We start from the raw sequence: 17,439 nt of genomic DNA on the forward strand, positions 1-17,439 counted from the left end.
ATTGACCATTGTATAATGTATAGGCATAGAGTAAACATTATAGCAAGCTATAGAGTGCTTCTAACAAGGTATGAACTGTAAGCACGAGTGTGAACATATTTTCCTATAAGCGTCTTACGATGGCGCATGGAACATCACTAGACTTGCGTTATACGTTTGACAAGTATCTATAGAACTTCTGCTTACGATCGGCACAACGGGGAACGAGCGATGCGCGCGCTCTATAGCTTGCTAATGTATACTCTAAGTGTATAGGTAATTTAACCTAACTAGTCATAAGCCACCTCACTCTTGAATACAGTTGGGGCAGGCACATTTGCATCGTTTAAGTACTTGTGGTGGTTCCACCCATTCCTCGTACAAATCTTTTCTAGGACCGACAGGCAACATAGGTGACTTACGACAATTTTCTACAATCCATTTTTGCTCGTACTCTGAGGGAGCCCTGAAACAATTTGAAATAGAAATAAATTATTATTGATATTATTATTTTCATGTTTTTTTTAGCCAAGTCAATCATTAATCGTCGATAACTCTCGATCGTTGATAAGACTCAAGGGTGAGTAGGGTATATGATTTATATTTTATACAAGAAAGGTACTGGCATCACATACCATCAGTAAATATTATATAAATCGTCATTAGCACAGAAAAATAATATAAACCTGAAAATTCGGATCGGAGTACCGCTTGATGTTCAGTGTTGCCAGTTGCCATAAACTAAAAATTCCCAAATTTTTCTGAGATTGTGATTTTTATTTATTTATTTATTTATTTATTATATCTTTTTTTTTATATATACATAGTGATTCCAATACATGCTTAGCTAGTATGTTAGCCTATGTTCGGACTCCATAAAATAAAAGACGGTAGCTGTAATTTATATTTAAGAAAATACCTGAGAATGCCATAAATATTATCACTTTTATGTATCATTTTAGAATTAGGATTGTAGAAACCATCTCCCGTGTCGTAGTAACCAAGCGGTATTTCTCTCGTAGGCTGCTCAGCTGTTAAATATGATTTGCCAGCTGGTTGTAAACCGTTGTCGAGTTCTATAGTGAACCTGCCGAATAAAAATCTAGATAAGCTAAGTTAAATTTTGATTATGTTTTGTAGCGCCTGAAATCTAGACAATATTAATAATACTCGTATTATCTTCTAATATATTACAAAAATAAGTCGGGTTTTCCTTCCTGACGCTATAACTCCAGAACGCACGAACCGATTTCCACGGTTTTACATTCGTTGGAAAGGTCTCGGGCTCCGTGATGTCTATAGAAAAAATTATCAGAAAAAACTTCAAGAGATAAGCAGGAAAATAGGGAAAAATAATTTTGGCAAAACAACATTTGCCGGGGACCGGGGCAGCTAGTTAAGTATAATAAACGATTTTATTATAACCATGTATAGATTTTCAATCTGTGAAGACGGTCCTGTTATGTTAGAGCAGGCGATTTCTATGAGAAAGAAGTCTAGTACTGTCTATTTACTTACCTTTTTTTTCGAAAAAACTTAAAATATGAAATCTGGGGCATGGAAGTGCCTCCGCCAAGACGAGCCATATTCATTGTGTAGAAATATTACTTGTTATTACTTAGTAAAAATCTTAAAATCCTGAAATAAAGTCAGTGTATTTGCTCTACAAAGTTATAAGTATGTAATAATATTCGAATCTCAAGGGTAAAAGTTTATAGAAATTCGAATCTTAAATAAAAATCTTCCGCTAGCTGTTCCCAACGGAATTAAAACCGAAGAAGCTCTCAACAATGTAGTCCCCAATATCAGCAAACGAGGATATCGGAAAATGCTTGATACAAAAATACCATTGCTACATTCTCTATTGTGTTTTGTTTTATAATATTTTAATAATTATAAAGGGGTACGAACCTTTGTGGCATAGGCCATTTTGATTTTTTTTCAAAATTTTCGAGCACAATAAAAGTGGTATATTTGGATAGAGTACACTTATACGAACAAAAAATGTTGTATAACATGGTATTCTAAAGTGTCATGTTTCCAAGATATTTGGAAGTAAAAATCGCCATTTGTGTCCTTTGGACTAATATGGCGATTTTTACTTCCAAATATCTCCATAGGCTCCATACAAAAATGTTCGAACCCCTTTATAACTTTATGTTATTTGAGGGTTGATAAAATATAATTTAATGACTCTTTACAAATATTTTTATAATTTTTTGTTCATTTTACATTTTTCATCTATTACATACTCTGAATTCATGAATGTATTCAGAATCAAAGAGAAATTAAGCATTCATTCGAGTGGATAGTAATACGTAGTCTGGTAAGATAGAACTTAAATAGGTCATTCTGTCTACTTGTTCCGGCTAAGCTCTAAGGCTGTACCGATTTTTATGGGGCTTTCACTGACACGTAATATATATACGTCGAGCTCTGTGGTCGAGCTCGTTAGTAGCAGTTGTAATAAGGACAAGAACGCTAACTTTGAATTCCATTTCATTCCAAGTACGCTTCGCATTTTCAGCCGCTAAGAGCCGCACTCAGAGAAACGTGGGAGAGCCATGCTTCGGCACGAATGGGCCGGCTCGACCGGAGAAATACCACGTTCTCACAGAAAAACCGGCGTGAAACAGCGCTTGCGCTGTGTTTCGCCGAGTGAGTGAGTTTACCGGAGTCCGGAGGCCCAATCCCCTACCCTATTCCCTTCCCTACCCTCCCCTATTCCCTCCCCTTCCCATCCCTACCCTCCCCTATTACCCTATGCTCTTCTGATGCTGCGAGTGTCCATGGGCGACGGAAGTTGCTTTCCATCAGGTGACCCGTTTGCTCGTTTGCCCCCTTATTTCATAAAAAAAAACTTAATTGTTACTTATTATTAATTTTAAAAAAGTATATGTTCAGCGCCGATGAACTCATCATTAAATTCAAGTTAAATAATATTCAATAGAAATATGTCTCAAATTGCGTAAGAATAATACAACGTTTTTTCCAAATAAACGATTCTTGAGCTGAAAGTAAACAATTGCACTTATATAATGCAATTATTAATTCATACACTAGAACCATCTAGAACTGAGAAGCTACACTGCAAGAGTAAGGAAGATAAATGACTTGTTAGTGCACTCCCTGGGAAATCTAAGCTTTCTTGCGAGACAAACTTTAACTTGGCACCTAAGTATAATATCTTAGGTGTCATAGAAGATACTAGAAAACTCTAATATTGTTTTTGAGCAGTTGTAATGGTGATGTAAGTATTATAATATATTAACAATAATAATAACGGCCGGACTCTTTAATAAAATGATTTATACAGGTGCCACAAAACTAAGTGATAATATCTAATTTAGGGAGTGTATGTGTATGTTCCTTATAATATGAGGATTTACTGTAAAAGAGCAAAAGTATTATCACTGAGTTTTGTTACAGCTTATAGATCTTCAATGGTTAGCTTTGTTCTCTATAAATAATAAAGTTTAACAGATGCTTTGTGGCAGGTCAACCCCTGTTCGATGTACATCGAACAGCTTAGCACTTTTAACATTATAATATTAACCGCTTTCGCATTTGCAAGCGGAGTTGTCGAATTGTCAACCAATCGGTCCGCCGTCCGAGTCGCTGCCTCGGCAGCTCGTATAACCATAGACTTATGCCCGGTTCCAATATACACAAAACGAATCGTTTTGCTTACGGATGGTAGATTCGAGGACGAGGCGTAACCCGAAAGTGTTTCTATAAAAAACGTTTCGTAAGCAAAGTTACCGTATGCTTGGTACCTGCGGATGGTAGGCGGTAGGGAGGGCTTTTATAACGGACCGTTAGGTTATTGTATGGGCATGGAAGCATGTGGCGTTTCTATAAATTATTTTGTTACGTCCAAGTTTACTAGACGTTAGTTGTTTACATACCGCGCGAAATCAGGCGGTTGAACGTTGTTGTGTTCTTTAATATTGTGAGAAATACTCATTATGTCTCATTCAGACAGTGATCAGACTGATCTTAGTGATCTAGAAATTTTATCAGACTGGAATGGATCTGATTCCGACGAAAATAGTGGTAACAATCATAGGATCATTCAGATTTTTAGCTTAGATTTCGACTGGATAAACCGTGCGTTGAAAGCTTACTTGCTGAAAATATAATATACCCTTACTTAAAAGTGAAGGGAACCTGCAGGTATGTATGTAGTGACTGTTTTAATTTGTTGCTTAAAAATAGAATGATCAAAATTATTTTACTTTTGGTGCCTGGAAAGGAACCTACTTACGATGCACAGTGTGATAAAAACCTCAATTTTGTTCCACCTTGTTTTTCTTTCAAAATATTATAGTTGATAGCTATATAAACATTAGAGTAAAACTCCGAGATCGATATTCTTTGTAATTTTTTTTTAAAGAGAGTCAAAGTTGGCCTTTATCCGGGTCATTTTGCAAAAAAATTTAATTTACAAAAAACTAATCAAGTAACATTATTTTTGTTTATACCAATTGAATAAACACTTAATACTATACTTTTTTCCAAATTTGGTTAACCTACTGTGATCAAGTAGGGATATGTTAATTTATTTATTAATTTTAGATTTCATTATTTTAAGCATTTTAAATTTTAATTTTAAATATTATTTTAAATGTCAAATCAATGATCACAGTATATAATAGGTATTTTGCGTTTTGTTCTCTTCGGCAATAATTGGTAAAACTTACCAAGTTTTACCAATTATTGCCGAACTACATTTTCTACTAAAATGTTTTTTTTCTTCATCGTAACAAACCAAATTAAATAAAACGCGGATTATTTAAGTGATTATTAAAGTGATCAAGCCGTTAATAAACATTGGTTACCATAAATTTGAAATGAGTAGGGTTTTAATATCAAAACGAAGTATTACCGTCGGGAGGGCTTCGGTTAGCGCGTTACTAACGACTGTTCGTAGCAGGTAGAAGCTAAAATAACTTTGTGAAACGCCTTTAACGGTTCGTTACCCGTAAGTGTAAAACGTTTGGTAGCTGATGTACAGTGACGATTCGTTAGATATAGGAACCGGGCATTAATATATACTGTCGCGTATAACCATTACTATTTAGTGCCATTTACCATAATAATTATTAACCAGTGTAAACCAGTGTAGTAATAGTGAATAAATAATTTAACCAGTTTTAAATCTTTTAACTCTACCAACCGCGCGTGTGTTAACCATAAACTGAACCATCAGAACAACCAATGAACCAAACCAAACCTCCTGAAACTGTACCCCTAAAACAATACCCTCTTCATGGTCCTCCGAGCCGGTCTTAGTTCAATCGTAGATAATGTATCGGCTGAACAAAAATGTGTCTTTACCGTCTATCCGGCAAGACGCAGTAGCTGGAATCAGGTTTGTACTCCGATCCATCAGAATACACCAAAGTCTTCTCTACGAGTTCTCCCCTCTTCCACTTGGTGCGAAGCTTGATGCCGCTGGGGTACTTCAGAATACCCTCACCATGGAACATGCCATCCTCAAACTGACCTTGGTATATTGCTCCTGGAATGAGGAATTATATACTATATAGTCTGTCAAGAGGGTCCTTCCCGTTTCATACCACTTATTTTTCATACCGCGGTATGAAACAGCGAAGTACTGTTTTTGAATTGCCTGTTTCGTACCGCGGTGCTTGGAGTGGTATGAAACGACGAATTCTTTTTTGGTATGGGTGGATTCGTACCATGAATTTTATTAAATATTTTTAGTCTAATCACTTATTTATACTGGCGTATAGAAAAGTGGTAACAAGGAGAAATAAAACAATATTTTGTATAAAGAAATGTAATTTCCTTCTAAATCAAAAAATATATTATATACTATCAGACTTCTAACAATAGAATCACAGATTGATTACACATAGAACTTTAAAATTAACCTAACACTATATAATTCATTATAAATTATCAAAAAGAATATAAATGTACTTATGGTCCGGGAGCTGTCAATCTAAAAAGTGCCCTCATAGCGTGCATTGATTTTTTGGATGAAAATAGATAGTTTAGAAAATACAAATAAAAAAACCGGCCAAGTGCGTGTCGGGCCACGCGCAATATAGGTAGGGTTCCGTAGTACCGCTAGTTTTTTTAATTTTTGTATGGTTGTGACATGGGAGAGCCATGCTTCGGCACGAATAGGTGGGCTCGATCGGAGAAATACCACGGGCTCACAGAAAACCGGTGTGAAACCGCACTTCACACAGGCCCACCGCCCAATCTCCTACCCTATTCTCTTCCCTACTCTCCCCTGCCCTATTACCCTATTCCCCCTTAAAGGACGGCAACGCAACTGCAGCTCTTCTGATGTTGCGAGTGTCCACCCATGGACACTCGCAACATCAGAAGAGCTGCAGTTGCGTCCCCCAGGACGGAAGTTGCTTTCCATCTGGTGACCGTTGCTCGTTTCATATTCTATGATTTATTTCAATTGAATGTGTTGATCTTTTTGATTTTTTTACATCATCAGGTTTTTTTAATAAAGCACAATAATACTTGGAGTTTTTTCGTATACCATCAATAAATTGCCCAATATGTATTTGGTTTCTCTGAGATGAATTTATTTAATTTAAATAATCAAATAAAATACTAATATGTTATAAATAATAATAATAAATAATAAAATAAAATTAAATAATTTATTATTTTATAATTTATATAATATGTATAGATATTTTGAGCTTGACTGTACTAAAATCTGCGCTGCGGTACGAATCGACTACTTCAAAAAAGGTCTTCGCTGTTTCTGACGCCGGTATGAAACAGGCAAATCAAAAATAGTACTTCGCTGTTTCATACCGCGGTATGAAAAATTTGTGGTATGAAACGGGAAGGACCCGTTAAGAAGTGGCAACATTGTAGTGTCATCCTTTTCAAATCAATCTAAGAAAAAAGGGATGACACTACGATGTTGCCAAGTTTTGAATTTCTTCACTTTCTTGGCACTTCTTGACAGAGTTGTGAGTTGTGAACTTGTGACTGTAGTGCTGAAACTAACTAGGAGTTAGCTATGGCGACGTTGTCTGCTGCAGTATTCACGAAGAGTATAATATTGAAATGGCAAAGTAACTCACTGGCGAAGTTTCGACACTAAAGCTAAATTCTATAATATACTACAGTTTATAATAATATTATGTTTCTTGTATGAATATTAATTAATATTACGTTACAATGACGCTGCTTTAGCATATATAGCGAGATATACGAGCTGCTAACAAATGTGCTAATTGGGAACCATTTTGAACCAGCTTGAAGAAAAAACTAAAAAATATACATAATAATATTATGTATATTTTTTAGTTACCCGCAGGGCTCAGGGCCGGGTTTTGGGAACTTCACTTACCATTAGGAAAGGTATACTTTACATCGCCGCTCATGCCGAGAACATCCCAGGTGCCGCAGTAGGTGGAACCAGTGGGGAACCGTTTCTCAGACCTCTCCACTCGAGGTATGGCTAGCGAGTATACCCTGGAAGAGAGCTTTTATATCCATCTGATCCGATATCAAAGAAATGAGAAAAACGAATATAGAGTCTATAAAGACCTTCCCTTATGCTTAGGGAGCATACCCATACTACGTGACCTACTTTTTAAGATTTTTTGACCCCCCCCTCCCCCTGGTGACCACGCGTGGTATATGCCCAAACCCCCCCCCCCTTCAATTGTTCACGTGGTATTGACAAGAATAATTTATAATCATTTTGCAAGTTGAAAGAGTAGATACTAGATAGCAAATGAAAATAATTTGACTCATATATTTTGTGCATATTAAGTTATTTATTACAAAAGACTCTTTGCATGTTTATAATAATTATTACTACTTAATTACATAAGGGAATAAAAATACTACTACCCAATAGATTGCCAAAAAGAAATACTTGACACCAATAAAAAAACTTTACTGTGAAAGTAGCAGCGTTGAATGAGCAAATTTTTTTTTCTCCATACAGAAGTGAAAAAAATGGTCTTTCAGCGCTGCTACTTTCACAGTGACCTCTATGTTAGGACACATACACATCCGAAAGTATTATCACTTAGATTTATGTATAATATTGTATAATAACTAGCGACCCGCCCCGGCTTCGCACGGCCCGGGTATAATAAAATATATAGCCACTGAAAAAATGATTAAAATCGATTCAGCAGTTTTGATTCATGTTCTTTACTTATAATCTATATCAGCCCGTGGCTGGTGGCCCGCATTAGTCGGTACCGCCGCCAAAGCTAAGTCTCGCAATTTTTTAATTTGTTATATCTTCGAAAATATATTTATTAAAATCATATGCTGTAAAGGGCCATATAGATCTACTAGCTGTTGCCCGCGACTCCGTCCGCATGGACTTCAGCTTGTAGCGTGCGGTAGTTCCCGTTTCCATATAGGCTACAGAAATGCTTCCGCGGTACGATTATTTCAAACTTCAAAAATCTTCTATAACATCAAATAACCTCGCGAAAAACTTTCGTTATCCTTACCACCTCTTATAGAAACAGGTTTGAGTAAGCGCTTGTGCGATGTAGGACGACGCACAGCGTCATCTATTATGAATTTTTGGAACTAACTTAATTTGAACAAATTTACGTAATTTTTAAACACTCCTTTACAACCCCTTTTTTCAGTTAATAAGTAGCCTATGTCCTTTCTCAGGCTTTATACTATCTGTGTACAAAGTTTCATTACAATCGGTTCAGTACTTTTGGTGTGAAAGCGAGACAGACAGACAGACAGACAGACAGACAGAGGTACTTTCGCATTTATAATATTAGTATAGATATTCAATTTACAATGTATTTAAAGTGGTTTTATTGAATAAGGATTAAGCCGTATTGGTTAAAATCGCTTCCAAAATTAGCCATTATAATATTTTGTCGTTAAAAGTAAATGACAAAAAACTGTTATTGTGGGATATCCATAAGAGGTAGACATATACGATTGCGGAGTTTTCTGTAGACCTTTTCAATGTGTACAGTACTTGGAACATTATTTTGATAAATCTCCTAGGGTTCAGCCTGCGTTTGCAATGTAAGCGGAAAAAAATGTAATTATTTACGACATCACATTAGAAACCCCAACAATAACAGTATTTCTCCACTATTTAAGGAAATTCATTATACTTATAAACCTTCCTCTTGAATCACTCTATCTATTAAAGAAAACCGCATCAAAATCCGTTGCGTAGTTTTAAAGATTAAAGGGAACAAAGGGACATGGGAGAAAAACTTTATTTTATAATATTTAGTGATAGTCTAAAATTACAATAGAACAATCAGAGAAATTAATTTCTAGGCAGATGGCGGACCTAAGTAATTTGGTCGCGTTTAAAGTTAAACCCAACCGACAGATAACTACATGACGTTGGTCTGTCAACTACTTAGGAATCAATTTCCTCGATGCTACCTACTATTTTAGTCACGACTGTAGTTCAAATTGTAATCGAACACTAAAATATATAGTAAATAAGATCACCAAGCTTGACAGCTTCACCAAACTTCAAAATGCCTGATAAGTGACAACAGCGCCTGTTTTTTTAATGGCTGTTGCCTGTTGGCTATAAATAACCATAATAAATGCTAGTGTTATGTATTAAATGACGAGAAAAAAAATTTTCGTATGACGTTTCTCTCGGCGAAATTGACTACGTGACAAAACTCTAGACCCCCTCCCCCCCTCTCGTGACCGAGCGTAGTATTTTGAAGACGGCCCCCCCCCCCCCCTAAATGGGTCATGTAGTATGGATATGCTCCCTTACCTGCACTCTTCCTTGTGAGATTGGGCAAACTTGCGCATGAGCTCCTCCCATTGCGATATACGCCTGAAAGAACCCACGACACTTAAGTACCTTACAAAACTTCATAATATTGACAAAAGATTTTATGAAGTTTGGTTCCATTTGATATGAAAGATATAAACGGAATTCCTTTAAAAACAGTTCCTTTAAAAAATAATGGAAATGGATTTTTCGGATCCAATTGCATGATAACTGAATTTTAATTGGCGAATTTGCATGAAACGCTCCAAAGAAATGTAGGTAGGTATGTGGTTTTGGTTTTGGTAAAGCTTTTCTTAGTTAGTTCATACTTGGCTAGGAACTATGTACAGTTTGTATATTGACAATTATCAACATCAGCTACCTTTAACCAAAAATAGTCAAAATACATCTAGGTATATCTCATCATAATGATGGCCAATACTCAATAGGGATTAATAATTATTATTATGAAGTAGGTATAGGTACCTACTTAATATAATATTATATAATATAATAATAATTATTATAAATGCGAAAGTGTGCCTGCCTGTCTGTCCGTCCGTCTGTCTGTCTGTCTGTCTGTTACCTCTTCACGCCCAAACCGCTGAACTGATTTTGCTGAAATTTGGCATGGAGATACTTTGAGACCCGGGAAAGGATAAGGGATACTTTTTATCCTGGGAAAATGTACGGTTCCCGTGCGATAAACGAGTTTTGGCGCAACGGAGTTGCGGGCGTCATGTAGTAATCTCTATGATAATACAGTTTATTACTTACTCCGATCTTTTTCTTCGCTCTTCTATTGACATCGCAAATCTAAACAAAAACGAATATTTAGCAATAGCCTAACTTAAGGGGGCGACTAACCCTAAAGTGTCGATTTTATAATTCATTTTTATACTTGAAAATAAGCTCCGAATTGTTTCATTTTCCAAAATTAGATACTACATTATATTTCCAAGAATTCGATCTGAGCAAAAACACGATATCTTAAAATTTTCTCGATAGAAAAAAATCACAAAGATGCATCTAATTTTTACGAATTTTTCATTTATTGCCATAACCGTGCATTGAACTAAGTTAATATTTTAACACATTGTATAAAATTCTATCATTGAGAGATCGACCTAGCGGAAAACGCGGTGAACAAAATTTTTGTTATTTTACTATGTATCGAATTTAGATAAGTGTAAGAAAAATTGGCCAAGTGCGAGTGGGACTCGCGCACGAAGGGTTCCGTACCACGATAGAGCAAAAATAGGCTGAAAGTGTTATTTAGTAACCCCCCTTAATTATTTGATTTATTTCATTTTTATTATTCATTATTATAATACAAATACAACTGAGTATTTAGTGAACATTTTAAGTGCCTATGTGTTGCCGTTATTGATATCGACAAAAGATAGGAAAATAATTACGTTTTTTGTATGGGCCCTAAAATATTTAATTTATTTTCTTTGTATATTTGTTATTATAGCGGAGCGGATAATTATATAGAAGTCTATAGTTTGTGCGTTCTAAGATGATATGGGTGACAGTTTTCATGTTCCTTGCTACGGGTTTTTTTACAAGAAAACAAAAAAAATCAAAATGTAATAAATTATATTCCATCTACAAAAACAAACGTTTCCTATAATTATTGTAAATGAATAAAAATGAAAAGATGCTAAATGCTAACTTATTAATAAAAATTACAAATGTTAACTGTGAAATAGGATATACGTGGGAGAGCCATGCTTCAGCACGAATACCTTACTACCCTTTTCCCTTCCCTACCCTCCCCTATTCCCTTCCCGTCCCATCCCTACCCTCCCCTATTACCCTATTCCCTCTTAAAAGGCCGGCAACGCACCTGCAGCTCTTCTGATGCTGAGGGTGTCCATGGGCGACGGAAGTTGCTTTCCATCAGGTGACCCGTTTGCTCGTTTGCCCCCTTATTTCATAAGAAAAAAAGGAGTATAAAAGTATTGTTACGAAAACATTTGTAAAATGTCATATGCATGAAAAGGAACTTATGTCAATAGAGATTGACTCTGTTGAATCGAAATCAAATCGATAAAAAAGGGCGGCCATCTTAAATCGCCGGCACCACTGCAGAAATGTCAGTACGAAATCGATAATTTCGATTGCAATTCCTTTTAGACCTGGATCCCAGAAGGATAAGACATAACTTACTCTCTGATGGATGAAACCATAGGTTATTAATAGTGCCTCGTGTACTTAGAATACCTGCAAATTTGTGTAGCTCTAAGTGTGACACCTGGTCAGGTACCAGGAACCAAAGTGGACTAAAAATGAGTCTTACTTTACTTATTTTCAAATGGCTAATATTTATATATAATTTGTAGATTATTGTTCTGAACTAGTATCACGTTTCAATGACCAAAACTATTGCCAGACGTTTTAAAAATAACTTTGTTGCTATTTTTTTTCAAAGGCATTATTTTTATTTTATAAATTAATATAACACCTTAGAAAACAATACGATATTGCAAGAATTTATTTTCTACTAGCTGTTGCCCGCGACTTTGTCCGTGTCAGCATACTGCATAGTATAATAACATAGATGGACAATTTCCCCCTGTTTCCTTACCCAAAGGGTAAAAACTAAAAACGGGACCCGATAACAAAGATATTTCAGGCTGTCCGTCTGTCTGTATGTCCATATCCAGACTGTACCTCCCCTTTCTAACGTGTAGTGAATATTATTAAAGTATGGATACAATTGAGTATTTTTGGTCATATACCCTTTGGGTAAGGAAACAGGGGGAAATTGTCCATCTATGTTATTATACTATGCAGTATGCTGACACGGACAAAGTCGCGGGCAACAGCTAGTAGAAAATAAATTCTTGCAATATCGTATTGTTTTCTAAGGTGTTATATTAATTTATAAAATAAAAATAATGCCTTTGAAAAAAAATAGCAACAAAGTTATTTTTAAAACGTCTGGCAATAGTTTTGGCCATTGAAAAGTGTTTTACACTACATGATACTAGTTCAGAACAATAATATACAAATTATATATAAATTTTTAAACTATCGATTAATTTTTGTTAGGTGTACTGTTGTCAATTATAATGTGTCACGCATATCATCATAAAACGCACAAACTATAGCTATATATCGGTTCTTGAGTTACAGCCTGGCGACACACAGACAGACAGACAGAAAGACGGCCAGACGGACAGACATCGAAGTCTTCGTAATAACTAATAGGGTACCGTTTTTACCCTTTGGGTACGGAACCCTAAAAGCGATAACGTATACAAATGTTATATTATATGTGAAAGTGTGTCTGTCTGTCTGTTACCTTTTCACGCCCAAACAGCTGAAGCGATTTTGCTGAAATTTGGTATGGAGAAACTTTAAGATCCGCGACAGGACATGAATACTTTGTATCCTGGAAAAATGCAAAGCGCAAGTGCGAAAACCGAATTTTGGCGCAACGGAGAGCATTACATGTGATTTTTTTTGGAAAGACCATGCGATGTTCATAACGCTTTGTAATTTTAGAATATTGTGTGACAAAAACGACAAAAGTTTACTGCTCTCAGCTCTATAACAAACAACAAAAAAGTATGTCAGCACAACTGTACTTATACAATTAATTTTGCAACTCGTAAAAGTACGACATGAATCCAGGTAAAAGTGGCCACGACAGTCACGATCTAGACTGGACGTGTCGATGAGAATCTATGGACTTATCTATTACAGTGATAACTTAAAATTAGGTACAGTGACCCGATTATGAGAACTTCACTTACTATCTTCTGGTAGTACCAATTTATATTTTTTACTAGATGGCGCCAGCAGTTGTGCCAAAATAGGTTCATCGCGCGGGAACCGCACATTTTTACGGGACAATGCGAAGTATCTATATGCCAAATTTCAGCAAAATCGGTTGAGTAGTTAAATAACTATGGTTGTAATGTCGCATTTATTGTTACACGAGCTTTTGCCCGCGGCTTCGCTCGCGTTAAGAAGTATTATTAATTATTATATACAAACTTTCATCCCCATACCCCCACCCTTGGGGGGGGGGATTGATCAAAATCCTTTCTTAGCGGATGCCTACGTCATAACATCTACCCGCATGCCAAATTTCAGCCCGATCGGTCCAGTGGTTTAGGCACTTTAGGCTGTGCGTTGATAGATCACCATGTCAGTCAGTCACCTTTGAGTTTTATATATATAACGAGCTTTTACCCGCGGCTTCGCTCGCGTTAAGAAGTATTATTATATACAAACTTTCATCCTCATGTATCATATACATATATATACATATATAGATGTATGGATGAGAATAGGCCGCTTTATTACCGCCGCCCTGTGTACGTAAGCTGTAGGGCTTCTATGGACGCTGCCGCCCCTAGGGCCCAGGGCCGTGGCTTGTAACGGCCTATTAATAAATCCGGGGCTGTCATCTGGGATCATATTATGGGACCACTTATGAACTATCCTCTTTCCAACAAAATATAAAGAATCATCAAAATCGGTCAACAAACTGTTAGGTTATCCGCAAAGAAACAAAATATATGTATGTATTTTTTTATATTTGTTCGCGTCTATATTATGTCTACTGTCGAATAATTGAAACCTTCTCCTTTTTGAAGTCGATAAAGCGATTTTTGAAATTATGATGAACATGGAAATGAACTGAAGAGAAATGTCGCCAAGTCTGTATTCAAGACGGTGTGCGTTCGGTCATGGTCAAATACGTTGCTTGCATACTTATACCATAATATAATTATCATATTATAGTAGAGTGACTTAGCCGTATTAGTTACATGGGTTATGGGTAGCTAGCTTAACCCGAACAGTCACTCAATATACGTGGGAGAGCCATGCTTCGGCACGAATGGGCCGGCTCGACCGGAGAAATACCACGTTCTCATAGATAACCGGCGTGAAACAGCGCTAGCGCTGTGTTTCGCCGAGTGAGTGAGTTTACCGGAGGCCCAATCCCCTACCCTATTCCCTTCACTACCCTCCTCTATTCCCTTCCCTACCCTCCCCTATTCCGTTCCCTACCCTCCCCTCCCCTATTTCCTCCCCTCAGCTCCTGTGAAAACTCGCGTGCGTGTAACACTGTATTGACCTTGTTATCCGAAATCATGCAAGATCATCATATTATTATGCTAAGTACTCACATGCGGTTTTGCTCGATAGTTTTACTCTAAATCGAGTAATAATTACTGTGTGGACCGCAAAACTCACAGCTCGAACGCTTGCATCGAACGGCTCGATGGAATAAAATATATCTATATAGAATAAAACTATCGAGCAGTCTGAATGTGTGGACAAAATCCCGAGCCGCGGGTTTTGCTCGACGTTATTGCTCGATCGAGCAAAACCGTATGTGGGTACTTAGCAATGATGGCTTACTGTATATATCTGTACTGTGGTTATACACCAGTGAAATTGAGCTTAAACATTCTCGTGAGCTCTGTGGTGTCCTGGTCCCTGGACACGCATCCGGCCTTTATCTACTTTTGCTTTCGGATTAAAGTCATTATAATACGTAGCCCCTGCTAGCTTTATAATTTATTCATAACACATATTATAAGGACTGCCACAATCATTAGGTACCTTGCCTTTTGGCATCGGCTAATTTAGATCTATAAGTAATAATAAATAATAATGATGATGATTAATAGACTGTTATAATATGTATAAAATAATAGTTATGGTAAATAAAATGTTAATGTTTAAATGGTACTTTACGTGATACTTGCAGTTTGTTTAGAAAGTGGTTATATTACAAAACTTGCTGTAATTTTTATGTAGAGACACACATTTTTATTTTGCTAAATTATTAAGTACTTTTAAGATTTTTTTGGTTACTCAAAATAATATGTCAGACATGTATAGTTTTTTTTACGGTTTTATTTGACGATAGTTTTAAATCTCAAGGGTCATGATAAATTTTGTTACAAAATCTTTATCAAAATTGAGAAATTCTTCCTCGTACTTACATTAAAATTTAATACTCAAATGGGACAAGTCAACTCAGGCTCTACAGGGTACCAACAAATTAAACTTATACTCGAAATCATTACACTTTTGGGTCAGACCAGTAAAAAACCGAATTAATTCTGACATCAAAACAGCATCCAATAACGCTTTTCATTCTTCGTACATGTTCGTACAAATTAAACATTTTTCACTCAGCCAAGTTCGTTCACCCACTCACAATACAAACAAGAAGCAGCCAAGTCTGTCCTCACATTGCATTAGTAATTAGTACGTTCGATTGTTCACGATTAGTTCCAGAGAAAGTCCCTTTATACAGGGTGTAACAAAAACAAGTGATAATACTTTAGAGTGTGTACGTGATCCCTGTAGAGATTTTACTGTGAAAGTAGCAACGCTGAAAGACCAAATTTTTTTTTTCACTTTTGTATGGGCAAGGGCCCGAGCGTCACGAGTTTCCCCATACAAAAGTGAAAAAATTTTTTGGTCTTTCAGCGCTGCTACTTTCACAGAGAACTCTCTACAGGGAACACGTACACACCCTAATTTATTATCACTTGTTTTTGTTACACCCTGTATATCGACATAGTATCGGAAACATAATTTTCACTGTATGTCACTAAAACACATTTACGGATATAGAATTTTCATGCGAGTGTAAAACTGTATTTGCACACCTGCATAAAACATTGTCCGTATAGAAACCCGTACAAAAGTGTGCCTTGTTCTAGTGCAGTAAGATTTAATTTTGTTTGTAATCCATACTTCGATTTCCAAACCCATAGATTCATATTGAACTCTTTCCTTTGTCTATTTCTCCATGTGAAAATGAATTCAGTAGGAAAAGCAGAACACAATCCCCGCGTTCCACTTGACGTTAAAAACGATCAGAACGCTCAAAATAGGTATCATATATAATAATCATAGGTACGGGGACGGAAGTATGATAATAATATTAATTAGTGGCCCTATGTCATACAAATCAATATGTACGATCTGTCAGCTGGACTTGAAACCCTTCCAAATTTTGTAGATCCACCTTTTCCCTTCAAATCAATTACTCTGATGGCACATTTAATTCGCATTATGAAATATATGCAAAAAAAAAAAAAAACAGTCTTGGCCAAAAACATCCGTGTGGCCAAAATATAAGTTTTGTTTCATTTCGTGATAGTTTGTATTTTCGTTTTGGGTATGAATTAACAATTTGAACTTTGTATCCGGTGATTTGGAATTCGTTTTGTTCTTGTATCCTATACCACAACGTCAGAAATAACGAATAGAAAATGAGTTTTGGTGAGCACCGACCGCTCATCCAAAAGCTTGCGCTCAATTCGTTTGCATGTTAATTATAGCCAAGTTTATGTTGCTGATAAAAGTAACATCAGTATTTTTAGTCTTGAAAAGCACTCTTATCATAAGAATATTTTTGCTCCATACTAATATATTATTAATTAATGCCAATATGGTATGTTTGTTGATCTGCTGCGTCTTCTACATAAACCGCTCAAACGATTTAGATGATACTTGGTATAATAGGTTCTTCAATTTTTGGGAAAAAACTTGACATTATACTTTTGTGCTTTTATCGCGGAAGGATGCACGGCTTTAGATAGATAGATAGATAGATAGATTCTTTATTGCTCACATTAACTAAATAATACAATAATGTTACTAAAACTAAACATAACAAAAAACATAAATGTGGGCAAGGGCGGCCT

The 17,439-nt window shown here is 36.1% G+C and overlaps 1 protein-coding gene across 4 annotated transcripts; it reads right to left on the reverse strand.

Annotated features, from left to right (window-relative positions):
• Nucleotides 1-254: 254 nt before the first annotated feature.
• On the reverse strand, nt 255-15,569 carry LOC121733675 (MORN repeat-containing protein 5-like). 4 transcript variants are annotated; one of them, XM_042124003.1, is made up of 7 exons: nt 15,481-15,569; nt 10,520-10,558; nt 9,743-9,805; nt 7,340-7,464; nt 5,320-5,503; nt 899-1,066; nt 255-445 (listed from the first exon to the last, which is right to left on the reverse strand). In XM_042124003.1, exons 2-7 carry the CDS (start codon nt 10,549-10,551, stop codon nt 286-288), a joined length of 732 nt encoding a protein of 243 aa, XP_041979937.1. In that variant the 5' UTR covers nt 10,552-10,558; nt 15,481-15,569; the 3' UTR covers nt 255-285. The 4 variants fall into 4 exon arrangements, with proteins under 4 accessions (XP_041979937.1, XP_041979935.1, XP_041979938.1 ...); XM_042124001.1 differs by having other exon boundaries at nt 15,470-15,569; XM_042124004.1 differs by lacking the exon at nt 9,743-9,805 and having other exon boundaries at nt 15,470-15,569.
• Nucleotides 15,570-17,439: the final 1,870 nt, after the last annotated feature.

The sequence above is a fragment of the Aricia agestis genome, chromosome 14 (genome assembly GCF_905147365.1).
Source record: "Aricia agestis chromosome 14, ilAriAges1.1, whole genome shotgun sequence".
In the NCBI taxonomy this organism is placed as follows: domain Eukaryota; kingdom Metazoa; phylum Arthropoda; class Insecta; order Lepidoptera; family Lycaenidae; genus Aricia; species Aricia agestis.

Coding starts and splice junctions, on each gene's coding strand:
- LOC121733675 (XM_042124003.1), bottom strand. CDS start 10,551: ATGTCAATAGAAGAGCGAAGAAAAAGATCGGA. Junction 9,806..10,519: donor GAGCGAAGAAAAAGATCGGA/GTAAGTAATAAA, acceptor GGGTTCTTTCAG/GCGTATATCGCAATGGGAGG. Junction 446..898: donor AATATTTATGGCATTCTCAG/GTATTTTCTTAA, acceptor AAATTGTTTCAG/GGCTCCCTCAGAGTACGAGC.